This window comes from Choloepus didactylus, chromosome 2 (assembly GCF_015220235.1).
Source record: "Choloepus didactylus isolate mChoDid1 chromosome 2, mChoDid1.pri, whole genome shotgun sequence".
NCBI lineage: Eukaryota > Metazoa > Chordata > Mammalia > Pilosa > Megalonychidae > Choloepus > Choloepus didactylus.
The window spans coordinates 43,610,079-43,637,927 of NC_051308.1; the positions used below are offsets into that span (position 1 = coordinate 43,610,079).

At 37.5% G+C, this 27,849-nt stretch overlaps 1 protein-coding gene across 12 annotated transcripts in view; it reads left to right on the top strand.

The window, feature by feature from the left end:
- ESRRG (estrogen related receptor gamma) overlaps positions 1 to 27,849 on the top strand; it is a 654,513-nt gene that overhangs the window by 436,526 nt on the left and 190,138 nt on the right. For all 12 annotated transcript variants that reach the window (XM_037823731.1, XM_037823739.1, XM_037823738.1 and 9 more), the window contains one exon: positions 7,655 to 8,070. In XM_037823731.1, coding sequence (XP_037679659.1) covers positions 7,668 to 8,070 — 403 coding nt within the window. In that variant the 5' untranslated portion in view covers positions 7,655 to 7,667. The remainder of the gene's footprint in view (positions 1 to 7,654; positions 8,071 to 27,849) is intronic.

The window sequence follows — 27,849 nt, forward strand, 5'->3', positions numbered from 1 at the left end:
AGCATGCTCCTTGACTACTTGAAAACAGAAGTGTCTGGACACAAGAAAACTTTATTGATCCATATTTCTGTTTGAAAGACCAGAGATTTGTAGAAGTAGACTATTTTTTCCTCAAGAATGCTTACTGCAGAGAAGGTCTGCTCATGGCGTAGTAAATCTCTGAAAGCGAGTAAATGTCACATCCAGCATATAGAGTAGTAAGCTTTGTTTTGGTAATTTATCTAATGTAGTGTTTTTAACCCATGCTAACCTCCCTTTCTAGTAGTGGCCCCTGTATCCTAGTGCAGGTCTGTTTTACTCTACCCTGGAGATAGTGTCCTGATCAACACTTGGGCATGTCCTACCCAGTAGGTTGACTGTGGGCTACAGTACTCTAAAACCACCTTGTTCTTAAGTCTTTTGATTCCCAGAGGAGTAACATATGTAAGGTCAGAAATATTCCTGAGGATAAGAGATAAATGTTCATTTTGTCATCTATTGGGCATCTGAGTTTCTGACTGGGAATTTCTTGAGATTTGCTTTTAAGATCCATAGGTATTATGTAGCCAAGGGGTTCTGAGAATTTAGTTAATTTAGACACATTAGGGCAAATATACACACTTGTTAAACACTTAATTTGCCTCAATAATATTGATTACGTAGCAGAAGTTTGTTTAAACTAAATGGCATTTTTTTCCTACTGTTACTTCACTTGAACACAATTTGTATAATAGCTAAGAGCTATCATCAGTTAAATATCATGTTAGTTATAAAGTAATGTCATAAGAATTGATTTGGACTTGGCAGTGGAGGAGAGCTCTCCCTTCAAAGCGAAAGTAGATGATTAGCCAGAGTTTTAAGCAGAATCATGGTTCTTATAAACTGTGCATATTTTATAGACTTATAGCTACTCTATATAACATGAGTACCCATTGTATTAAAGAAAAACACAGACAGTTAATTATGCAAAACATCATGTATGCAATTACCCTGCATTATTATGCATTTAACAGTTTTATTGATTTGCCAGTAGCTCACTTACTGTATTTAGAGCTATAAACAAGGGATGTTCACCCCCAGATTGAAATAGGTCCAAGAAAACAAGCTAAGGATAAATTATACTACTAAGCTTCTCTGCATCAGATTGAATCCTTAAATACAGAAACTGTCAACAATCATAATGTGCAACACGTTGTGATATCACAGGACCATTTCTTTCCCATTAATAAAGTTTATCAACCAGGAAGCATTAAGAAATCACCTGGCAATGCAAATTGAAGTAACTGCAATTTCCAACATCTAAAACAGTCCAGGTAACTTAACAAGGTGATCAACAGAGGATTGCGGCTCACGTGGCGTAGTGAAGTGGGATGCTCTTGTATTTCCCGGGCACTTTCTGACATATGCATACACACTGGTTAGGCTGCACAGTCTTATTGGAGCATTTCTCTTGCCATCTTCTATTCTCCATTTCCCTTTCTTTGTTTTAGTTATAATTGCAGGAGAATAGAGACAGGCTTCCACGGGTCTTTCTATATGTCAGATTGGGTGACCAGCCAACCTTGTTGGCCTGGCACTGAGGGGTTCCCAAGACAGGGGACTTTCAATTCTCAAACCAGAAGAGATGATCACCATAATGTGAGAGCAGAATTGATCATGAAAGAATCATTGTACTTGAGGGCCCCCAAAGCAGATAGGAGTTCAACAAGGTCCTTCCTGGTCATAGAGTAGTTGTTAGATATGAAGTTAGAATTCATGAGCCACTTTCCTTACAATGACTGACAAGAAATCATTTACTGGCCTTAAATTTCCTGTTTTGGGATGGTGGACAGATTTGACAGAGTTGGGGGGTGGGGCTTTCAGCATGGATAGGGGCTGTAATTTGATATTTGAGAGAGTCAGCCCCTTTTCTCCCAGCTACTTACTTTCATCTCTTGTCAGCAACTCAGGTATCGGCTTTGGGGGGAGCTGTTTACTTACTCTTGTTCTTGGAGTAAGTTGGAGTCTTTGGGAGTAAATACCGAAGTTATTTGTTATCATGTTATCTGGAAGCAGTATTATCAAATCATTTTGATCCTGTTATGCAGAAATCTGCTGTCATTAGATTGGCCTCATTGTTTATTAAAGAAGGCCTAACATCATACCTAAGTGTGTGTGCACATGTGTTTTAATCTTTTTGAACACATGGGTCAGGATTTACAACTCCTCCTTTACAATTAATGATCTCTTTCAGTTAGGTTAACCAGGCGGACCTTAAGATATTTCTTATTAAAAGAAAAAGTCCTTTCTCTTCCTTCCCCAACTAAGCCAGTGTACCTTAATGCAATGATGATATGTTAGACCCAGCAGTTGTCAAAGCATCGTATTACTGTGATGCCATAATGACACCCTGTCTCTGTAAAGTAGTCATGTTTTCTCAAATCACACGTTGCACAGTTGATTTCTGACATGACACTTCATTCTGTTTCTTTCCCTTTCTTCAGCATCACCATTCTCTGACAATAGCAGCTGGTGCCCATTTTGTTACTAAGTGATTCACATTTTGCCACTTTATGAGAGTGCAATTAGTTGAAGCGGGGGGTGGGGGTGGGGCTCATTGTAGTAAAGTAGCACGCTTGAAGTTGTAACTCAGGCTGCATCCGGAGCTGTGGGGGTCATAGGCTCTGAAACCTGTGCCTCCTAGAGGTGCAGCTTCAGTCTTGGAGAGTTTCTTCTAAAAGCATTTTTTAAAACTATAAGCTAATAAAGGCTTCTTGTTTTTTGAACAAAAATGCTTAAATATTTAATCTGGAAATTTCATAAAGTAGAAAACCAACCAATCCACACTGACTTATTGCTGTTTGAAAAGGTAGATTTTAGGTGGTAGGACTTGATAACCTTCCCTTTGCAGTCCTCAGATTCTTTGGTTCAGTTAGAGGAGCTGGGGCCTCTGTCGACTTATCTCTGTATTTGCAAACTTGCAGGTTTGCTGGCTTCAGTGTCCTTCCAAGAAAATTTTGGATATAAATGTATAGTGTTTGGAATTTATAATGATGATAGTTACCTTTTTAAAAAGGCCCTTAAGGATGACAAAGAAAATAAAATGGTGACTTCTTTAGTTAACATGTATTTAACCTATTAAGATGTCTGTCACTCTGCTATAATAAAAGTTTCAAAAGACCTTATCTTAGTATAAGAATCAGGAAGGTCTTAGGAGACTTGTACATGCACATGCTCCTTATGAGAATTTTATGCACCATTTATCGGTGAGAAGATAAAGTAGCAAATAAATTAAATTTCTGCATAAAATTCATATGATGAAATAAAGCTGTCTGTTACGAACTTATATTTGGATTAAAGATTAATAATAATATAAGCATATAGAACACTATTGCTATTCCAGCATTGAACATATTAAAGTATTGGCTAAGCTGATATCTCTTCTGCAAAACCTAGACCACATTGGACATCTATGCACGTGTGGAAATTCAAATTCATGGCAATTCATTCAAGATCACACATTTACCTGGATGTAGGTAGAATACCTAAAAAACAATTCAGCTTAGTAATTATAATTTGAATATTAACTTACAAATCATTTTCTTATTTTCCCATATATGACCAACTTTGATTCTTATTTCTTCTTTCTCTTGGCTCACTTTCTCTCTGTATATACATGTACACATAAACATAGTTAATTTACTTACAAAACTTACATTTTTAAATAGTCTAGGGGCTAAGAAGTTTTATTTGATCTTTAGTATCTAACACCAAAAGTAAATTTTACCCTTCTTGACCTTTAGGCTAGCCTAAGAAACAAGTTCCTATGTCGAAGTATGATAACTGGAATTATTTTTGACTATATCTCAAACTGATTTGAAAATGCTTTTGAAAGCACCGAAATTTCTCAAGCCTCGGGAAGGCTGTTAAATCCCTCAAACTTAGTTTCCTATACAGACACTAAATGTTACTCTTGACATAGTTATTTCCATTTCCCCTTCCAGTTTATTCTCAGGGTATTTGTTCATTCAGAGAAGGCTTTTGGAATGTAGCGTGTCTTGCTCCTTTGTGCTTCTCATCATTTCTCTTAAAATAATGAAATAGTAGTGAAGCTTTAAAATAAATATTTCCCACATTTTCTGACACGTTATTTCTATTCATAATTCTTAACTAAATTTAGATTTTTATTAATCCAATGTGACCTAAAATTTCTGCATTAACAGCACAATGTGGAATTGGGCTTATTCTGTTTGGCTACAGATAAAGCCATCATCTTGAAAATGGCTCTTTCTGACAAAAAGGTGTTCTTTGAAATAAAGTCTTATTCACTACATTCCTCTTAGAGTTAATGTGAATTTTAGTGCCTCTAATTTTAGATTGAAGTGAAGTCTAGAATAAAATCCACCAGCTGACAATTGAATTTATAGATAGTTGTGAATATTTCAGGCTTGAATAATAGAGCTGTAGAATTTCAGAGACAGAGAGGGAGAGAATTAAGACCTGCTGTAGTTTTAGGGTATAATGTAACAGTGTCTAGGAAGTATTCAGTGTAATGAGCTAAGTAGTAATTAGGAGAAAACTGTTCTTTCAGGGATTCTCTTTAGACGTCCTCCAAACCCTAGGGGAGGGCAATTCCCAGAGACCGACCTATGGCTGGTGTGGTGACCCTTTTGGCTCCTTTTCACTCAAGGGTGAGGTATGGATGTAAGTGCTGTGAAATAAAAGCAATAAATCTGTGTCTACTACCTTTACCCCCGTTTCATGGCTTAAAAACACACAAGCAAACAAAATTAGCAAGCACTGCTAAAAACTGTTGGCTTTGTGACATATCTACTGTGGTCTTTGGTGTCAGACGAGTTCAAACGCTCCTTCTACCACTTCTAGCTATGACTTTCGGCCAACTGTATAATATATGAGGCTCGGTTTCCTGAAGTGTAGTACCTCACTCACAAGGTGGTCTTGGGATTAAATGAGGTGGTATTTGTAAAGTGCTCAGCTCAGTGCCTGGCACATAGTAAGTAGATGATAAATGGCAATTCTCCCTATTATTGTTTACCCTGGGCAAAAGGTGTTATTTTGCAAGCAGTTCATGTCTGAAAAGAAACATTTTTAACCTACAGCACAAGGCAGTTTGTTTACTCTCATTTACGGCCAAAGTGTTCAGACATTGCTTAGGAGAAGCTATTGCTGCTGTCCAAGGATTTCCCTGGCCGCTTGCGTGTCCTGAATTTCCTCGCTTCCATCAAAGTTATTGCAAAATTATCAGCTGAAATTTTGGATGACACAGCTAGTGGGAGAATCCCCATTTTTCAACACATTTAATTTGACCTGTAAAATTTGGTACCTTACAAATAACTGTTTCACAAATGGGAAAGTAATTTCTGGCCTTGTTTCTTAATGAAGAGTTCAGCAAATTTTAGAAATTCATGAGAAAAAGTCTGAGGGAAAGAACATTGGGATGAAAGTGACCAAGAAGAAATAGAAAAAGAGAGAGAGAAAAGAGGGCCTGGAGAAAACATTGTTTTGTGATCAAGCAACCCACAGCACACTCCTGGAAAATAAATAAATAAATAAAAATGTGTCTGTGGGCAGATGGTGAAAGAGTTAATTGTCATAGCTGTGAGAAATTCAGTGCCAGAAAGAGGAGAGGAGAGCAACCATGTTTTAGTACCCTAATAACTTCTTACTTTAGTCTAAGATCATAATGTATGTGCGAGCAGTCCAGTAATTATAAGGTAATAAGTGAAGTGGTGGTGTAAGTGCTCTAAATTAAAAGGAATTCGCAGGGCTGCTGTAAGTCAGCGCCGACCCGCTTTCTTTCAAACGTTGACGTGAGGAAAGCGCTTAGCCCAGAGTGCAAGCAGGGAGACAAGGAGAGCGATCTATTAATTACAACGCTCATTAACAGTGACGGGTACAAGGCAGCAGATGCAGTAGGGAGAGCTTGCCGTAGTTCAGGCTGGCGAGGGAAATATTTTTTCTTTTGCTAGTTCTTGAGGAAAGGACAATACAAGTGGGTGGTCGAAAGCAAGATCTTTTTGTGGATTTCTCCTTCCTGTTTGTTTTCTTCACATCTCGGTTTCACTTTACCTTAGAAAGCAGAACACAATTTCTAAAGTGAAATATATTTGTTAAGAGGCAATGCTTTCCTTATGCTTTACTCTTGAACCTGCCTTCTTGGAACAGTTAGGTGAATATTCCCAACAGGAAATTCCATATTTTCCTTCATTTTAAAGTAACACAGAACAGTGGGGAAAGGGGGACAGAGAGGCAAGGGTGAAATTTGTACAGTGATAAAATATCATTAGATTTATAGTGAAAAAGATAATTGCATCCCATTGGTTATATGGCGACTATTCCCCCAAATTCTAGTGAATGACCATTACCCAGTGGGATTCCCATAAATCAGCTTTCCACTGGGAAGCAATTATCGAAGTCCCCTTCTCAACTGTCACCTCTTCTTTCTATAGAGGGCTCTCAGAAGGTTCTTAGAGACTTTGCTAAAAGGGGTTTTGCACTATGACTAAACGCAAAGAAAATAGGACCAATTATATCTTTTCATCTAATTACCTTTTCAGAAATTCAATCCCTTATGGGTCCAACAAAGAAAGAGAGGTGATGTGTTTCTAGATAAGAGTGCTAGTTTGTCAGATTAGATGTTTCACCATATTTCGTTTTAGGATGTATGATGTTAAGAGGCAAAATGAAGGGGTGGGGAGGAAGGGATCTTCACAAATCTCATTTTTTTTCAATACAAAACTTGATGCACTTTTACTTTGCTAAATATAAAGTATCAGATTTATGGATTCACAGATACATTAAGGCTGAAATGGCTTTTACTGATTCATCTCTTGAGCAATGGCAAATCTCTCACACACATGCAACACAAACACATATATGTATTTATTATTAATCAATGCCAGTGATCATTTTGCTAAATTTTGTGGGTTCTAGGAAATAACCCTTAAGCATTGACTAGACTTTTATACTTGATATCTTTCTATGTTGCTAAATGGCTATGAAATAGAGCAATCTAAATAAAGAAACAAAGCGATTGGAGGATATATTTCCTGTGTGTCTTAGATCAATAGAAGACATGGCTGTGCTTATGGAAACGTGCCGACAAACAGTAATTACAGAATGGAAGAAATGTCTGTTCAGTCTTTAAAAGTTTGATTCTGCTCATAATAAAATATTTGTAGCTTCAAAATGTGGAAAGAAAAGTAGACTGAGGACAAATAAAATTCCAGAAGTGTTAAAGACCTTACAAATTGATGCATCTTCCATTGATAAATTTAGAATCTAGGGAGTAGTTTAGATATTGACAGTGGTTCCCTAAGAGAAAGGTAAAATAAAAGGAATTGGACCTTTTAGAGCTTTTGTTTATGGCCTGTGTGGGCACTTTGATGTAACCTGTCGTGCCCTTATGCTGATTACCTTCATGTAGAACAAGAGATATTGACTAGAGAATGAATGATGTGTAGCCGCTAGCCAGCCGCTAGCCTGTAGGAAGCATTCTCAAAGAGCCTGTCTTTAACGTATGAATACTGCTTTTTCTCTTCTGCTGCTGCTTTTCATCCTTCACTTTCACTTTCTCTATTTTTTCACCAGCTCCTTGTTTCCACCTCGTTTGGTCTTTGTGTTTGACACTCTCTCCTTCTCTTTCTTCCTGTGTTTGTATTGCCCCAAATTTCAGGCTTCTCTGCAGAATGTCAAACAAAGATCGACACATTGATTCCAGCTGTTCGTCCTTCATCAAGACGGAACCCTCCAGCCCTGCCTCCCTGACGGACAGTGTCAACCATCACAGCCCTGGTGGCTCTTCAGACGCCAGTGGGAGCTACAGTTCAACCATGAATGGCCATCAGAACGGACTTGACTCGCCACCTCTTTATCCTTCTGCTCCTATCCTGGGAGGTAGTGGGCCCGTCAGGAAACTGTATGATGACTGCTCCAGTACCATCGTCGAAGACCCCCAGACCAAGTGTGAATACATGCTCAACTCGATGCCCAAGAGACTGTGTTTAGTATGTGGCGACATTGCTTCTGGGTACCACTATGGGGTAGCATCGTGTGAAGCCTGCAAGGCATTCTTCAAGAGGACAATACAAGGTTAGTGTTGGGACCTGGGAATACCCTACCCCTTTCCAACCTTATGAGATTTTTTCCCCTAGTTCTTATCCTTGTTAGTCAAGTTTCACAGTCTTAATTCCATCATGACTATAAAATAGAAATAGAATAAAATTGATACTGGAGAATTTATATAATAACCCCACCTCACCCCCAAATATGCTCCTTATCAGTTAATTCTACTTTCACTATAAAGCCCTAATGATGGAATAATAATAACCTTTGGGTAGAGTTTTAAAGAGCACAGTTACTGTTAGAGCACTGTGTGCCAGCATAGCAACTGAATGAATGCACACTGAATTAATGGTGCCCCCCACCTCCCACCTGCCCATCTTTGGTTCTTTTTACTGATGCATGGAAGTAATGAAAGCTTTAGATCAGTGATTCTCAAACCTGTGCATGCATCAGAACCTCTTGGAGATCTTGTTAAGACACAGGTTGTTGGGCCCCACTCATAGAATGTCAGATTCAAGAAAATTGGAGTGAGGCCTGAAAATTTGTATTTTCTAACAAATCCCCAGGTGATGCTTATGTTGCTGGTCCTAGGACCACACTGAGAAGCACTGCTCTGCACAGATTTAATTATCTACTCACTTTCCTTCATTAACCTTTCCCTAGGTTTGTATATACTTCCTCCTCTCCCACCCCTGCCTTGAAGGAATTGGTATATTAAGCCTTCCAAATCAAACCAATGAAATTACATTTAATAATAAAATATACCTCCAACATATTTGAGAGCTACAGCCCCAAACCTTTGTAGATCTCCAGGTATAAATAATTTTATTTTGCACATAAAATGTAGAAAAATATGACTTAAATTTGTATGTACCTCTTTAAACTATTAATCCTCAAACACAGGACTCAATTCATTAACAAAATACATATATATGTATAGTATATTTCACTTGTTTAGATACCTGTTGATATATTGTTGACAAGAATAGGGAAAAGGGAAGAGTAATCATTTATTGAGAACCTACAGCCCTGCGATTCTGCTCAGTAGTTCACAAAATATATCTTCTTAACAACAAATTATGGACACAAGTCTGTGTTTTGGAATATCCGTGCTTCTCAAACTTGACAGTAGCTCATCGGAGTTACTGAGAGAGGTTTTAAGAATATAGATTCCTTGGCTCTTGCTCTGGAATTCCAAATGAATTGATCTTGGGTGTAGCCAGGACAAGGGGGTGTTTTTGAAAGCTGCCTAAGTGATGCTAATGTAATGATAAAGTTAAAAAAAAAAAAAAAAAAAGTTATTGCTTTAAAAAAAAGTTAGCTTCATTGTAGTTATTTTAGGTTATTTGGTTTTTCTTATGCCTTTGTTTGATTATGGTTTGTTAATTTTCTTGGGGCATGGTATGAACATGTTGGAAGCAAATAGTTATTTTAGGTTATTTGTTTTTCTTAATCCTTTGTTTTGTTTGAAATGTGGTTTTTTCTTTTGTTTGTTTTAATTTTTTGATAAAGTTAAAAATTAATAAAAAGAAACAAAAACCAACCAAACAAAAAAACACAGGTGGTGCTTAAACCACTGCACTCTGCTATGCTATAGTCTGTACCAGTGGTTCTTAAAGTGTGGTCCCTGGACCAACAGTGCCAGCATTACCTCGGCCTCTTCGGGTCACACGAATCAGAATCTCGGGGGGTAAGGCCCAGCCATTTGTGTTTTACCAAGCCTTCCATTCTCATTCTCATTCCCACTCCAGTTTGAGAACCACTACTCCATACCTTGCTGCTGCTGATTTACCACTGACAACTGAATTGTCATCTAATGGACCCTTGTTGGACATAACGGAAAACAGTTTATTTGGACTCCTAATTACTTCTTGATATACTGGCTTTTGAAGTGCAAAGATATCATGTTTGTTAAACTCTGATCCTTTTAAATATTTTAACCAAAGGTGATTTTGACACCCTTTATATGTGCATAAGTCTCCCACCTTTTCCTTTTGAAAGCATCTGGCAAAGCAACACTTAATTACACTGAAGATTTTAGTGACTATCCTTAGTGGAATAGATGATGCCATCTCTCACTTGCTTTTGTGTTGTATATTACATAGCTTTATCGATTTGTGACTGATGAGTACACAGTTAAAGAGTTTACTTAAAATGCAGTTTTTCCAGACACCATGACTCACATGATTGAGCGGATATTCACGCTTAACCTTTCGATAGTCTTTGATAGTTTTAACTGAAGAGCACAAAGCCAAGTTGGTGTAGAGTCCATACTAATTCCCTAAATATTTTAATTGCTATATCTTCATTTTTACTGGCCCATCATTGCCATGTTTGATTAGTATTTTCTTAAGAAATTCTTAGTTCCCTGGATATTTATTTTCTATAGATTATTCTCATCTATAAAATTAATACCTACCTCATGGAATGCTTAAGGATTAAATGAAATGTAAAATGTGGAAGCTAAAAGAGTGGTGGCCTATATGCAAAATATAAAGCTTTTTTGTTTACTTTTGGGCATTTCAAAAATCTCCACAGCCTGTTTACTAACACTGAGAAATGAAAGACACAACTCAATTCTTTGTGTGGTTACCAGCCTTTGTCCAACAGTGTTAGAATGCTTGTGATTACCAAGTATCTAAAATTTAACTGTTAGTAATTTGATTTTGTTAACCCAGTTTATATAGATCTGGCTCTAAGTACACAAAGACAATAAAATATTTAAGAATAAATTAATAAGTACTGCATACGCTGACATAAGCAAGGAGTTCTCAATATGGAAACCACTCCCTTTTACTTAAATATTTACTGAGAACCTACTGTGAACCAGACAGCATGCTGGTTGGAATTTCCAATCATCACCGTTTTAGTAAAGGTTTGTTTCCAAAGGTTTGTGGATTAAGTTGAATTCTGCATACAAATGTCTCCTGCCTTGAGGGAAAGACCAGTTATTTATGGTGGGAGAGGAGTGATAAAATTGTTTGATTATCAGTAAATTTTGTAAAGATACAACAACTGTGTGGAAAAGTTCCTTGTAGTTTTTTTTTTTTTTTTAAATCATGTGATTTAGATGTGAATCACTATGCAATAGTTATTTACTGAGCAATAGCTGGAATAGAACAATTGGAACTGTGTGCATGATTCTTCTTCAGGATGCTGAAATGCTACTAAAATCTTAACGGAGCAAAGCACAGGGTGGATTCTTGGCATTGATGTATAGTGCTCCGTTTTACTCCATATTGGAGAGAGCAAGTTTCAGGGATTTTGAGCAGGAGAGAGAGATGTCACTGTCCAGATTAGCACTCTGGACTCGCCCACCTGGCTGTGCTTGAAGCTGGCAGCTGGGCGGCACTCAGTAAGGCTACCCTGCTAGCCGCGTCGTCAGGCGTCACACTGTGGCGCTTGCTTAGCCCCAAAAAGGCAGTGAGGCAAATAAAGGGATTAAATTGTGAAAGTATAATGTAATAATTAGAGTGGCAATTATAAGGAAGATTGGAACAGCCCCTTCTTTCTGAGGCCAAATAGTGACAGCCATTGAACTCCAAAGATGTTGAAAGTGGCCTAAACACATTGTATCCTCACAGGCTCTTATTTGGATCCTGAAGGGGCCATAGAATCCATTCTCATGCCTTTGGGGAGCATTGCAGCGAAACTGTCCTTGACAGATAGTTGCTTTCCCCCTCCCCACCAAAAGCTCTCCAGGGAAGGAGAAGGGGATTATGCAACCCCCTTAAAAACAAGCCTTTCCCCTATCTCACAACCCTGAGGGCCAGGATGTTGTATTAGTGGCTCTGCCTAGTTCTTCTCTCCCAGGAAGGGACACAAGCACCCAAAGGCATGTTAATGGAGAATGTTATCCCTTGAGACTCTTTATTTCTTGTTAAAATAATATATATTTAGCATAGGTTTTTAAATGTTTGTTACATATAAGTTTAAATGTCGGGCAAAATACTTCTTAAACTTGGAGCCAAAAGAACATATATCCAGAGCACATCTTGGAAAAGTAATGAGAATTGTTCTTTTCAAAGCTGAATGTGGTATTTCAGTTATGAAAGGCAATTAATCATAGATTTCAGTGAAAGTCATCCAGAAAGGCATGCTTAATTTATTGAGTGTTTCCAAGTTATCATCGAAAAACTATTGAATTAGATCAGCACTTAGGTAAAAGTCAAGGATTTTTGTTTTGTTTTGTTTGTTTTTGCTGACCAAAAAACTTTTTAGAGGACTTTGACAGTTGTACCTTATCATCTGATAGGGAATGACAAAGATAGTAATGATTTCGTTGTCATTTTCTAGGCTTATTAATTTTTTTTGTGATATCATTATTATGATTTTTTTTTCCAATTTTTGGTTTAAGTGCGTAAATGAGTGGGGTTTTGGTTTTGTTTGTTTTGGACCTTTCGTTAAGCATTTTCACTGGATTCTGGTTAAGAAGATGTGAGAAAGAAAAGATTTTTATAATAAAAATAGAAAGTCAGTACATATTTGACCATTTAATGCACAAAGCACTAGACTCCTTTAGTTTTTATTTCTGTATAAGAATATGGAAAAATAATTTTATGTGTTTTTTTCATTGTGAAAATAACGTAGCCATTTCAACTCTCATTCTACTGCAAAGGATAAGGCGTTCTTTCTCCCCACACTTGAAAAGAGGAATTTATAAATTTAAAATATGTGGATTTTTTTTTACCATATCAGTTATAGCATGGATCTTGGATTCATATAAAACCAGGTCTAAGTCTTGGCTACTTACCAGCTTTGAGAACTTAACCTCTCTGAGCCTCTTTCCCAGTTGGTGAGGGTTAAATGTGAGTGCCTGGCCCATAGTAAGTGTCCGATAAATTATTAACTCTGGTTGATATTGGCAATATGACTGGCATATTTAAGCACTGGATGGTTCAAATATTCTAGCACGAAGAGTTGTCCTTGATGCTAGAGGAGAAGGACATGTAACCTTCCTCAGATCACATCTATCCACCCTTTTGCTATGATTATAAACCCTCTCTGTGTAGCCATTCCTCACCAACTGCTACCCTTTTATATTAGAGGGCACTTAGGTGGACTAATTGAAAATAGATTGGTTTTATTTAATTTTATGGTGATCCATTAACTTTTTTTTTTCCTGTGAATATGGATGGAAAAATTGGGTGAATCAGAAAGGGAGTATGAATCTTGCAACTTGCACAAAACATGAGATTCCCAGTTAAGCCTCATATGTGAGTTATAGGAATTGAGGAATTAAATTAGAATGTCTTTACAGCATGAGGAGCAGGAGTCACCATCATGAGAACTAAGCCCACAACAAACATTTGTGGGGCCTGGGGCGTGAGTACAAGTTAGACTTCCACATACCATATATGCAAATATTTTAAAGTTATAAATCAGGATAAACTGTTAATTAAGACATGTTCTGTTCTCTTAATTGCATTTTTTTAATTCTTAGACTCCTAAGAGGTTTGCATAGAAAGAGGTGGCACAAGGAGAACCAATCCTTATCCTGCAGCCTGCTCCTTTCTTTTCCTGCCCCTCTACCTCTGCAGCATGTCTTGCACATGCATGTCTAAGCCCCATCCTCCCCTTCCACACAGCTGCCTCTTGGTTATACCACAGGCCTCAAAATATGCATCCAGGAGTGCATGTAGACCAGTCTACCCTCCAGAAGATGGACCCAGGGGAGAGGCCCTTGCTGGCCGTGGAACCAGGACATGGAATCATTTAGCCTGGGAATTTGAGGGGCCCAGGTTCTTGGGATCATGGGGTTTAACGGGGAGAGCTCTGGCTAGGCTGATCTTCCAGTCTCCTTGAATGGACTCCTTCCCCTGTGGATGCCCTCTAAAGCACAGGGCCTTCGGGTAGGGCACTTCTTGTCTGGGTCTAAAGGTGGCACCAATAAGAGCCTAAATCTCACCCTAAACATGGGGCATTGAAGATTAGGCATTACCTACAAGGCAGGTGCTAAAAGCATGTGGGTATGGCCCCTGGATCTGATGCTGCCAACTGCTTTCCCACCGGATTACCGACTCCTTCCTGAAGCATGTGGTATAGTCCTAGAAGATTTTTCCTAGATGTCTCGTTTTCTTTGCTTTCATATGCTATTTCAGTCTTACAATAGAATAATTGCAGCACTGGAGGAAATACTGGGTGCCTGAATATCATATGTACCTTCCAATAGAAAATAATAAAATAAATTCTATTTAACTCAAATAGTGGATAGGGAAAAACCCCAGCTTATTTGTAGCAGCTTTACAGCTCCAATATGTTTTAAGATTAAAATCCAGAATAATACTGAAATGTCTACAGAATCTCAATGATTGTCAGTTTGGATGCAGTAAAACCCTGAGATAATATTTTCAAAGGAAATATTGTGTGTAATTCATTTGCTTTAACTTAGAACTTGCTTTTGTTATATGTATTTGATTTTTCTACCTTTTTTTACAATTGAGGAAAATTTTGTCTATTTTTTAAAAATGCATTAATCTCACCAAATTATACATGACAAATATAACTCTACCCCTGCTATTTTAATTGGTAGGTTCAATGTTTATTTTTATAATAAAATTTAGTGTTGCAGACTTTCTGTGTTGGTGAAGATGTATTGTGTAAATGGATGCCCTAAAACACATAATTTACTATTTCATTTTGCTCAGTTTTGACTTGCGGGAACCACTTCTTAGGATAAATGAGTAAATCATTCCCCATCATTTAATCTGACTTTTAGGAATTAACCTAAATTCTCATCATTTCTGAGGTTGTTGAAGAGCTAGTGGTCAGCAAAAATTTTCTGTAAAGGGCCAGATAGTAAACCAGTTAGTAAAATATCTTAGGTTCTGTGGGCTACGTACAGTCTCTGTAATATTGGTCTTTGTTTTGTTTTATATTTTAAACTGCTTAAAAATCTAAGAATCATTTTGAGCTTGGACTATGTAAAAACAAGCCCAGGGCTGAGTTTGACCTATTAGCCATAGTTTTGGCAACTGCTAGAGTAAAACACAATTTCATTATCTTCCTTGTAGGCAACATTGATTACCAAGATGTTTACTCCTGGGGCTTTCTAGTTGGCTGTGCATATATTTTATTTGTTTAAACTGAAACCAAGTTCCCCCTCACGATGAATGTTTCAATCTATTATCTCTATTTCAGAATATTTTTACTTTTTCAGGGACAGAAATTTCTAGTTTCTTAGGCTGTTTGCCTACTTTAAGCCTGTCGTTGAGAACTATGACATATTTACGTACATACATATACACACATAGACATGCATGTATTTTACCCAGCTAACTTAGAAATAGAATCAGGCAAGGGAAGATAAAGTAACATTTAGAGTGGCTGATAAAAAGTTGAATCTTCAGGTTGTACAAAATCGGAGTGTTTATTTTTGGATATTAAATTGCATGGTTTATCTTTGAAGAAAGAAAAGAAAAGAAATGAAAATTTAATGATCCTCACTGAATTTTTGTCCTTCAGATGACAAAGACTTCAATTTGCAGACACAAGAATTTCTGGTGGTATTTACATATTTGTTAAACCCATAGTATTTTGTGAAAGTTATTTAAGATCAGCATATCTTTTTTAAAAAAAATTGTGGTAACATAAATACATCATAACATTTCCCATTTTAACCATTTTCAAGCATACAATTCACTGGCATTAATTACTATTCATATTGTGGTGCTACCATCACCACCATCCATTCCCAAAACATTTTCATCACCCCAAACCGAAACTCTGTACCCACTAAGCATTAACTTCCCATTCTGCCTCATCTCCCCCTGACCCCCCAACCCATAATCTACTTTCTGTCTCTATGAATTTTCAGCGTACCATTTTAACTTTTGACTCCTAGGGTTTATTTTCCAGTTACTTTATATTCCATGTATAAGAATATCCCATGTAAGGAATATGTATTTTCAATGAAACTTTTAATGCTGAGCTAAAATATCCAACTATATAGTTCACCTTCAAACTAGGCAAAGTTCACTTTCCTAGCAATACATTTGCAAAACAATGGGTAACCCCCTCTCTCATCATCTGTGTTGTTTCTTTGTGGTTGGGAAGAAGTTGTAGTATGTATTTTATTTGCCTCTGGAAAAATTACTATAGTTTTTTTTTTTTTTTAAAGACTTTTGATGTAACAATATCACTAATTCAGAAAAGCACACAACAGTTACACTTGATGAATGGGCAAGAATTTTAGTATTTTTTAAACTTAATTCTATTTTGTAAATTTAACTGAACTAGTATATTTGTGATGTAGGACATATATACCCTAGTGATTCTACTCTGGTGTGATCTGCATTATAGAATCAGAAAAATAAAGACGTTATTCTAGAATAAATTATCTTCACATGCATACTTAATTAGACCCTATGCACTCTTTCATTTTTTTTAACTTTTACTTTTTAAAAAATTTCAAATTTACACAACTGTTGCAAAAATAATGAGACCCCATATAGAAAACATACAGCCAGATCTACCAGTTTTACCATTTTCCCACCTTTGCCGTGTAATTTTGTCTATCCATCCATCCATCTATATACCTATTTTCTGAACATTTGAGAGCATTTTGCACACATCATAATCTTTGAACACATAATACTTCCATGTACTTTTCCTATGAATGTGGATATTCACTTATGTAATCAAGTTATGTACAGTTATCAAGTTTAAGAAATTTAACTTTGATATAAAGTTTATATTCTATCTATAGTCCAGTTAGTCCTTATGTTCCAATAATGTCCTTCTGAGCCTTTTCTCCTCTGTTCTTAGATCCTATGTAGTATCATGTATTTCATGTAATTGTCATTGTCTCTTTATTTCATCTTCTGTTTTTTTAATTAATTCTGGAATCATATACGTAACATGAATTTTCCCATCCCAGCCCCTCCCAAGTGTACCTTTCAGTGGGATTAATCATATTCACAATGTTGCAGGACCCTCACTACCATCCATTATGAGAAATTTCACTTCACCCCAAACAGAAACTTTATACTCATTTTGCATTAACTCTCCATTGTTCCTGCCCCCCCCACCATATGTGGCAACCTGTACTCTACTTCCTGTTTCTATGAGTTTGCATATTCTGTGATATTTTCTTTGTGGTTACCCCTTTAATTTAACATCCTAAATCTATAACAATCTCATTATTTTGATACCAAGTTGACTTCAATGGCATGCATAATCCACATTCCAGTACTCCTCCATCCACCCATCTTTATGTAGTTCTTGTTAGAAATTATGTATTTATACATTATGAGTACAGAACCATTGATTTATCATTATATTTATGCATATGCCTTTTAGATCCTGTTGGAAGTAAAAACTGGGGTTATGAATCAAAAACTCAATAATACTGGTATTTATATTTACCCATGTAATTATCTTTACTGGAGATATTTATTTCTTCATGTGGCTTCAGTCAGTTGTCTAGTGTCCTTTCCTTTCAACCTGCACAACTCTCCTTAGCATTTCATGTAGGAGATCTACTTGTTGAAGTCCCTTAGCTTTTCTTTATCTGGAAATGTCTTAATTTATCCCTCATTTGTTTTTTTCTGTCTTTAATTTTCTGTTTTTTTTTCACTCAGTATACTATCCTCAAGGCCCATGCACCTAATTGCTTACCTCACAACTTCATTCCTTCTTGTAGCTGCTCAATATTCTATTTTATATATGTACTAGTTTGCCATTCCATTCATCAGTAGATGTTCCCTTAGGCATCCGCCATCCATTGTGAATTGTGACTACTGCTGCCATAAACACCAGCGTGCAAATGCCTATTCGTGTCCTTGTTCTCAGTTCTTCCAAGTATATACTCAATAACGGGGTTGCAGGACCATATGGCAACCCCATACTTAGCTTCCTGTGGAACCACTGTACTGCCCTCTAGATGGGCTGCACCATTCTACTTCCCCACCAACCGTGATTAGGTACATCCCTCTCTCCATATTTCTCCAGCACTTGTGTCTTGTTTATTTTTTAAATAGTTTTATTCACACACCATACATTCTCTCCTAAGTAAAGAATCAGTGGTTCCTGGTATAATCACATGGTTATGCATTCACCACCACAATCTATATGAGGACATTTTCATTTTTTCTGCAAAGAAAGAGGAAGAGGAGAAAAAAGAAAAAAAAAAAAAAAAAAAAAAAAAAAAAAAAACAAACAAAAAAATAAAGAAAGAAAAAAAGAGAAAAAAAAATGGTGAATAAAAAAATAAAATAAAATACACTAAAATGGCCAGACAACACCACCAATGCCAAGAATCCCATACCCCTCCCTTATATCCCCCTCTTATAGACATTTAGCTTTGTTATATTACCTTTGTTACAATTAATGGAAGCATATTACAATTTTTACTGTTAACTACTGACTCTAGTTTGCATTGGTTGTATTTTTTCCCTACTACCATCCCGTTTTCAACCCCTTCCAAAGTTAACATTTATTTGTTCTCCCTCATGTAAAAACATTCTTATATTTGTACATTTAATCACAATCATTGCTCACTCTAGGTTTCACTAATTTATACTGTGCCAGTCTTTATCTTCTGTCTTTCCTTCCAGTGTCATAAATGTCCCTAATCTTCCTCTTTCAACCATACTCACAGTCATCTTTGTTCACTGTATTACAATATTGTTCTATGTCACACAGTATTGTGCTATTCATTTCTGGATCTGTACAATCAATCCTGTTGAACATTCTATACTCCTTCAGCATCAATTCCTGATCTCTACCCTCTTTCTATCTCCTGATATCTTCATTTCTACACTCTTCTCCAAGCGTCTCTCTCCTGTCTTTTCCTATCTGTCTGTAACACTCCCTGTAGGCTTATCGAGCTTCCCTTGTATGTGATGGATTGCTTTTCTCTTTCTGCTTTCAGAATTCTCTCTTTGTCTTAGCCATTTGACAATCTGATTACTAAGTGTCTTGGAGTAGGTCTGTTTGGATCAATTCTGTTTAGGGTACACAGCACTTCTTGGACCTGTAATTTTATGTCTTCCATAAGAGTTGGGAAATTTTAGTTGATTATTTCCTTTATTATTCTTTCTGCCACTTTTCCCTTCTCTTCTCCTTCTGGGTTACCTATAACATGTGTATTCATGAGCTTCATGTTGTCATTCAGTTCCCTGAGACCCTGATAGTATTCTTCCATTCTTTTCCCTATCTGTTCTTTTGTGTGTAGGATTTCAGATGTCCTGTCCTCTAGTTCACTGATCCTTTCTTCTGCCTCTCCAAGTCTGCTATTGTATGTCTCCATTTTCTTTTTTATCTCTTCTATTATGTCTTTCATTGCCATAAGTTTTGTCACTCGTTTTTTCAAGCTTTCAAGTTCTTCTGTATGCTCTCCCAGTGTCTTTTTTATATCCTGAATCTCTGTTGTCACATTTTCTTTCAACTCATTGATTTGATTTAGAAGATTTGTTTGGACATTTTAATTAGTTGTTTCAACTCCTGAATCTCAGTTAAGGGATTAGTTTATTCCTTTGAGTGGGCCATATATTTGTGTTTCCTGGTTTGGCTTATGATTTTCAGCTGTCTAGGCATCTGATTTTCTTGATTAGTTTATTCTGGAGGTCATTTTCTCTTTTTTGCCTAGGGTTTTCTTTTTTTTGTTGTCTTTGATCTCTATCTGTTCTTTGTTTCTCTTGCTGGCCAGTTGTCAGACTGGTGCTGTTCCCTGGTTTTCCCCCAAGTCAGTGCCCACAGTGGCCTGCCACAGGGCTGGGAGATAGGCACTGGGAACCCCCGCAAGTTCACTGTGTGTGGTATTATGAATCTTCTGGCTTCCACTAGTGCTCTGTTTTTCACTGGCCAGCAATACCTGGGTTTGTTTTAGAGCCCTGCTTTAACAGTTGAGTCTTCAGTGTGTCTCGGCCAAAACAAAGCTGTGTTTCTGTATGGGGCATGTAGACCAGCTCCTGTTTTCCTAAGAAAGAGTCTGGTGCATCTTTTTAAGTGTTTCAATTCCTTGCACTTTCTGGACTGTCCATCAGATGGTACTGTTTAGTAGCTTAATTGTCCTCAGAAGCTGCTTTGCCTCTGAGCACAGGCTGAGTCTATACAGGTGAGCTGAAACTGCGGGATTCCTATGCCCTCACTTTGCTGGCCAAAATTTGGCTTGATGTGGGGCTCCATCTGTGGCAGAGTACTCCCTCAGCTAACCCAGTACTCCAGCCATCCCCAAGGCAAGGAAACAGCCAGCACCTGCTGCTTTCCTCAATGGTGGGGGAAGGGCTTTCAGTACCAGGATTGGAAACGGTCTCTGTCCATGTTTTCTCAGTCTCGTTGTCCCTCACTGACCTGGGCTTTGAAATGTCCTCCCCTGTATCCTGGGTCTTCAAATGGTAGGTGTGTGTCTCACTGCTGTGAGAGATTTTATATTCTGTGTCCCTGGTAGAATGCCTTTCCCATGATGAGACCACATGGGGGGGGAGGGGACTGGTTGGTCCAGGATGGAAGATGCTTATCTGATATTTCTTCTCTTTCTTCACTTCGGTGTTTGTAGGATCCTTCTCCAGTCTATTTCTTCCTCCAGTGTTTCAAAGAATTCAGAATTGTCCTTTTTTTCATCGTATCTCTGGAGAGAAGTTTTCAGTAGCTGTTTACATCACCATGTTAACAACATCACTCTCTCCCTCATTTTGAAAGACAGTTTTACCAATATAGAATTATTGGTTGGCAGTTTTTTTGCTTTCAGCATTTTAAGTATGTCTTTCCACTGCTTTCTTGCTTCCCTGGTTTTAGCTGAGAAATCAGGACTTAATACTATTGAGTCTCCCTTGTATATGACATATTGCTTCTCTCTTGTGGCTCTCAGACTTCTTTCTTTATCTTTGGCACTGTACAGTTTGTTTGTAGCATGCTGTAGTGTTTAGTTTCCTGGGCTACTTAAAGCAAATGACATGAAATGGTTTGTATTGAACAATGGGAATTTATTAGCTTACAGTTTTGAGGCCAAGAAAATGTCCAAAGCAATGCATCATCAGGGCAGTGCTTTCTTCCCCAGGGATCCTTGGCTCCTCTGCCACCATGGCAAGGCACATGGCAGCATCTTCTTGTCCCTCTCTTCTTTTCTGGGTTTTGTTGCTTTCATCTTCTTGCTCCTGTGGCTTTCTCTCTTTGTCTTTTTTGTTTTGTTTTCTGCTTTTAAAGGACTCCAATAATAGGATTAGGATCCATCTTGAATGAGGTGGGTCACACCTTAACTGAAGTAGCCTCATCAAAAGAATCTATTTACAATGGGTTTGCACCCACAGGAATGGATTGGATTTAAGAAAATGTTTTTCTGGGCTATAAAGAGCTTCAAGCCACCACATGCAGTATTGACCTATTTGGGTTTATCCTGTTTGGAGTTCATTGAACATCTTGGGTGTGTATGTTCATGTCTTTCATTAAATTTGGGAAGTTTTCAGCCATTATTTTTTTGAATATTCTCTCTGTCCCTTTTTCTCTTTCTTCTCCTTCTGGGACTCCTAAATGTGTATTTGGTACAGTTGATGATGTCCCACAGGTTCCTCAGGTTCTTTTCACTTTTCTTCATTCTTACCTCTTTGTGCTCCTTAAAGTGGATGATCTCAGTTGTCTTATCTTCAAATTCACTGATTCTTTCTTCTTCCAGCTCTAATCTGTTGTTGAACACCTCTAGGGAATTTTTTATTTCTGTTACTGTGGATTTCAGCTCTTTTGTTCCTTTTCATAATTTCCATCTCTGTATTAATATTCTCTTTGTGTTCATCTATCATTTTCCTGATTTCCTTTAGCTCCTTGAGCATATTTAGGACCATTTTATCCTAGGCCTGATCTCTTCATTGATGGTTTTTAATTCTCCTTTCCCTGGGCCATTCCTTCTATTTCTTCGTATGTTTTGTAATCTTTTATTGGAACCTGGATATTTTGAGATTTTAATGTGTTATTACTAGAAATTAAACTCTAAGCCATATTTTCCTTAAGGCTGTATCTGGCCAGTGTTACAAACAGTTATTTCCTTCAATTCCAGAAACTAACAGTAAATGAAGAAAGAAAAGAAGGGGGAAAAAAGAAAACACCTTTTCCAGTATTTGCAGACTGACCTGTGAAGGGTTCCCTTTCTGAAATTATCTATGCAATAAGTTTAGCATCTAATTCCAGGCCAAAGCATAGGGGCCTCCCTGATCCTTTCTGCTCATGCCTCTTGCCTTGGGCATATGTGTGTGGCTTTCAGGATTTCCCCATTTACAGGGTTCCAAATGCCCCCTCTTCTCTAGGAAGCAGTTTCTTCATAGTCCAGGGCACTACAATATATGTCCTATAGCCAACAGTCCCTCCTCAGGCATCCACTTGATTCTTTTCCCACAGCATTCTGTAGGAGAGCCCTGTGAGCCCCATTCCCCACACAGGGCAGATTCTGTGACAGCGAGTCCCTTGACCACCACCATCCAGAGTGGGCCATATCTATGGGTCCCCAGTATCTACATGAGGGTTACACTGCTCTCTCTGGAACCAGGACTTGGGGACCTACACTGGGAGCCCCATCATTAGCTCTGCGCCAACTGCAGAGGGGTAGGGGAAGAGCCTGCCAGGGTGCCAGGAGATCCTACTGCTTTATGTTGCCTTTTTCTTGATTTAATGCTGGCTCTGACAATTGCCATCCTTTATTTCCTGGAGCTTTGAAAAAGATGTTTCTGCCAATTCTTGCTGTTTGTTCAAAGCTTCTGCAGGAGGCCGGAGCCCTGAAGCATCTTACTCTGTTGTCTTACTGGGGGCGGCAATGAGCAATGATTTTGATTAAAGAAGTATCCCAGTCTTTTTGTTCACTGATAAGTAGACCAACAAAACCCCTCATCATCCACTGTCAACAGCTGTGCCTTGAACTCCTGTTTGCTCTCAGGTCCATTCAGTGTTCCTCTTCTTCTCTGTTCAATATACAGGAATCCCTGTAAACTACTTTTTGCAATCTCCTTTGCCAACTGTGATCTAGCATGGTTGAGCCATGCTCAGACACTGGCATAAGATTGGAAGAGTGGAAGAAATGGAGATGTTGGTATACATCTCCCTTTCTCTCTGATTTGAGCAAAGTCTTTCATTTATTTTTGTAAACTGCTTTTTTCTTTAATAAAACATGCTGCACTCAGAAAATAAAATAAATTTCCCTCCATTCAACTGAGCCAGTGTCCTCAGGAGTAGTAGCATCAAAGGAAAGCTGCTCCTTATGTGCTGGTTGAGGATGGAGCTGCCCTGAGACCTGGTGCCCTCTGTGGTTCTGGTGTGACAACATCCCATTTCCTGACCCACTGGGGCCACCCAAATCCACCTTTTCTGGATCTGTCACTTCTGGTGGAAAGGAAGCCCTGGTGTTGCTATTTCTCCAAGATTTTGTTAGTGAGTAATTCTTTTCTTAGAATTAAAATAAACTCCTCTAGCACTAAGTCTTAAGGGACTTCAGAATTACTTTCGGTTATTCTTGTACGTATGTCCTTTACCTTCTTGCTTTTTTAGTAAGGTGAATTTTTGTATATGTGATGCAACTTCTTGGAAATTGGGGTGTGGCTGATTCTTTGTGGCAGATCACTGGACTTCCCCTGCTGAGGATTTGTCACCCTAATCTCAGTCTTATCTGAGGGTTATTGTTTTGAAGATTTGGCTGGAGGTTGTTCTTTGATTACAAGATCAACTCCTAAACAAAGGTATCAGTGCTCCTCTTAACATTCTAGTAGTTTTCTTTCATTCTTTCCTGGTTTCTGGTAGCCCAGCATCAAGTTATGACAAATAAGACAGTTTCTTTTGGAGAAACAAGCAATAAATTACCTTTTTAGAATAGTTCCCCTTATACAGATCAACACATTACATTCTTGAATACGGAATAGTAGGAATGATACCTTTTGCTTTATATTTTTTAAATGCATTTTTATGCATATGTTAAAAACATTATATGATTAACTCCATTCCTTCTGTAAACTCATCATTGGTTATTGCTAAATCCAGTAAGGTAGAATGTTTACCTTCAGGGTTAGAAAGAACAAGGAGTGATGAGACTTTTATGGTCCGAAGTTCCTACTGATGTGAAGGTGGGCCATTGTTGTTTTTTTAATTATTTATAAAAGTATGTGTTTCAGTATGAATTGCTATTTTCTGAGGAAAAGAATCAATTCTTGTTAAAATTTACCTTTTTGGAAGCTGTAAGGTAAGTTGTGTGGAATGCTAGGGTGGAGGTGAGTGGTATGGGACAGAATTTTTTTTCTGTAACTGATAAAGCCCAGGGCAGTGATCCATTTTTCTGATACTATTACTTGATAAGCTTAGATAATATCTTAGATATTATGAAGTACACAGAATGCATTAATTAGCTTTCTTTGAGGTTGCTGGTAATGAGATTTCAGCAATGTTAAGGCCTAACCATTGAAACTCATTTATATGATTCTAAAAGTTTCAGAAGAAAACAAAATTGGGTAAAGGATTTGGGTAAGGTATTATAGTGCTCTTGGTTTTCATGGTAATAGTTAAAAAATAAATTTTATATTAAAAAAATGTCTAAACACTTTCAAGGGTTTCAGACAGTTCTTAATTTAAAATTGTAATCTTTTATCTCCTTAGGTTTATCCATAAATAATTATGTCTGTGGGCATTGCAAGTAGTTTTTTCAGCTTTTATACCAGTAATAATAATAACTAATGTATGAGCTTTTCAGTATGCCACTTATTGTTCTAAGCACCCTACATTAGTTATTTTATTTTATCTTTTTGTGATTCTAATGAAGTGAAGGTATGTGTATATTTAATATTCCCATTTTATAGATATGGAACTTGAGGCACAGAGAAGTAATTGTTCCAACAGCAATGGCATTCTGACCTCGAAACCTGTGCTCTCAACCCCCTCACTACACTGTGTTGCATATTTAAAAGCTTTTAAAGCATTGAATGATTTTAGACTGAATTTTCCTTGAGAGGTTTTAGTCCATGGACAAAATCTTCCAGTAAGTTGTTAAAATACAATAAAATAAAATAAAATAAAAATGGATAAATAGTATTCCAAAAGTTATGATTAGATGATATTAAAGGTTTTTATAAAGGAGACAGAACTAAGTCTTTAAAATGCCTCATTCTTATAATTCATTTTCAAAAATAATTCATTTTCAGAAATCCTCTAAATATGAAGCCTGAGAGTTCAACTCTTCAGTACCGTATCAGTTTGCTTTCTCAGTTCCCTTATTTTTATCTACTAACAATCATTTCTCCACCCAATTTTTGGTTACTAATCTTAGATTGATCCTAAATGTGTACCTTGATGCCAACCACTGATATCTCTTCCCTGGATCTATAATTCTTCTTGGTTTCAGGAGGAAAAAGGCTTACTTCTGCTCTCCTGTTTTGATTTGAGGTTACTTGTCCACCTGCATAAACTTTGTGACAATAACAAAGGGTGTCTCAGAATTAATTCCTTTTTTCTTTTTTTTTTTATTTTAAGTATTAGGAGGAGAAAAAAATAAGTCATGTTTATATGAATGAATCCATATCTTTAAAGAAAAAATAAACATCTTATACACTTTTAAAAATTATCCCTAAGTAATACTAGAAAGAGAACAAAAGTATATGGTACAAGGAAATCTAGATTAATTTAGAATTTAGAGCTTAAAATCTGAATGCACATTTAGAATGAAATTGAAAGCCTATCCCAGATATCCATTCTGATATCTGTTTTTTAGTGTATACTCTTTGCATAGTTTCAGTTTGAGGACGATCAGAGCCAAGTGTAAGAATCTTCAAAGGAATTAATCTAGCCCAATTTTTCATCCTTGATTGCACTTTTTTTTTTCCTTTTGCCTCCACAGCATCTTCGCTACTCCTATGGTACTTCACTACTTCATGGGCACCTTTAGTGTTCCCGAGATTCTGAAGACTATTTTAAATTCTAGTTTAAATTCTGTAGATATTTAGAACAAAAGCCCTCCAACTCATTTCTCCATTTGTGCATTTCAGGTATTGAAAATTTGCAAAGATATATTTTTAATTTCTGTGCCTAATTTGTGGGATGCTACCTTACAGGGTTGTGAGCAAAAAAGGAAATAATGAGCAATAGAATATAAGGAATTTTTATCATTGCAGTCTCTTGCCCAAAGGGTTAAACCAGAGATCAGTAAACCAAGGCCAGGGGCAAAATTCAACTGCAGCCTGTTTTGCTTAAGAAAGCTTTATCAGAACACAGTCACACCTATTCTTATATTGGTGTCTATGGCTGCTTACATGGTAGGACAGCAGTAGAAGAATTCTGACAAAGGCTGTGAAGGACCTGCAAAGCTGAGCATATTTGCTGTCTGCCCCTTAAGAAAAAGTTTGCCAACCCCTGCTATATGTGAAAGAGTGAGAGTTAAACAAATATCTGATCACAAGGGTGAGTCCCTACCCTTGTCCCCCTTGACAACCATCACAGGAAGCCCCTTGTCTTCCCTGCTAAGTTTTCTGTTAAATTTCCCTTTCTCACTCTATCTTCCTGAGGCATTGCCACTTTTCTGCAACCCCTATCCTAGGAGAGAGTTCAGGTGTACAGATTTTATTTCTGAGAGAGAACTCCTCAGATACAGACTTTACATGTTAAGAGCTTTCATTTTTCTCCTCTGGGCTTTCCCTGTTTTACTCCTTCCAGCCAAGAAGCCTGTCCCATTTTCCTGAGCTTTTAGAATGTGCCCTTTAGTGAATGTTCCACCATCTTTGAGTAGGTTTATGTGGAGGGTTATTTCGGTTGGCTGTTGGCTTCTCACAGCACACCCTTTGACTTGGGCATCAAGTCTGTGCCATTTTGTGTACTAGAACAAGGTCAGAAGAAATTCTCTGCCTAATGTTTCCTTTCCCTTCTGCTGAGAACCAGCACATTGGCACATCTTGAGTCCCTCTTAGCTTTTTCTCCTGCTTTCCAAATTCTTTCCTTAAATATATACTGTAATTATAAATAACCAATGCTTATTCTGTGCCAGGCACTCAGCTAAGCATGTTAAATATATTGTCTAATTTAATTCTGGCATCAACTCCATGAGGTAGAAATTATTATTACCCAATCCCATTTCATACATGAAGAAAGTCACTTCAAATTTATAAAACTTTCCCAAAGTCATGCAGAAAAACAGTGGAACCAGAATTTGAACCAGATCTGACTCCAGCCCATTAGCTCATAATCCCTAGGTTATACTGCCTCCTGCAGTTGAAATACAGATCAGTTGTGTCAAGCAGGACTTCCCCAAAAGCAAGGACTTACCCAAAAGCTCCCTTTTAAGAGTCAGCTGCTTTTGTCACATAGGATATTGCTCCAAATATCTCCACACTTGTCATGTGGAATTACTGTACCAGCCTGTTACTGGTACACTTTGGAAACTGTACACATTGAAAAAACCTGTTTTGTTTAGAGGAAGAGACTGCATTAGACTTAATTAGCATTTCTTTCTTTCACCAAAGGTATTTTGTGAGGAAACTTTGTTTTCCAATCATATGCCTTAGAAGAGCATGAAGCAGACTGATATCAGACTTAATTGTTTAAAATTTGTATGTAGAGAAAGAACATGTAGACGTTGATGTTGGGTACTGAACATAGTGAATTTGGGGATTTTGGTTAGTTCAGATAAAATGCCTTTCTTGTGGCATGGATCACCTTGTGGCTAGGGTCATCTTTGAGCTCTTTTATGACGGCTTCTGTGACACGATCCCTACACTGTAGGAGCTTAAAAACCAAGATGAAGAGGCTGTGCGCGTCACGTACGGTATGTGTAGGGTATGTGCTCCACACTGCAGTAGAGCTGTTGCCTTTTCCCAGAAGATATCATCATGTCGAAGTTGAAAACATTGAATTCTG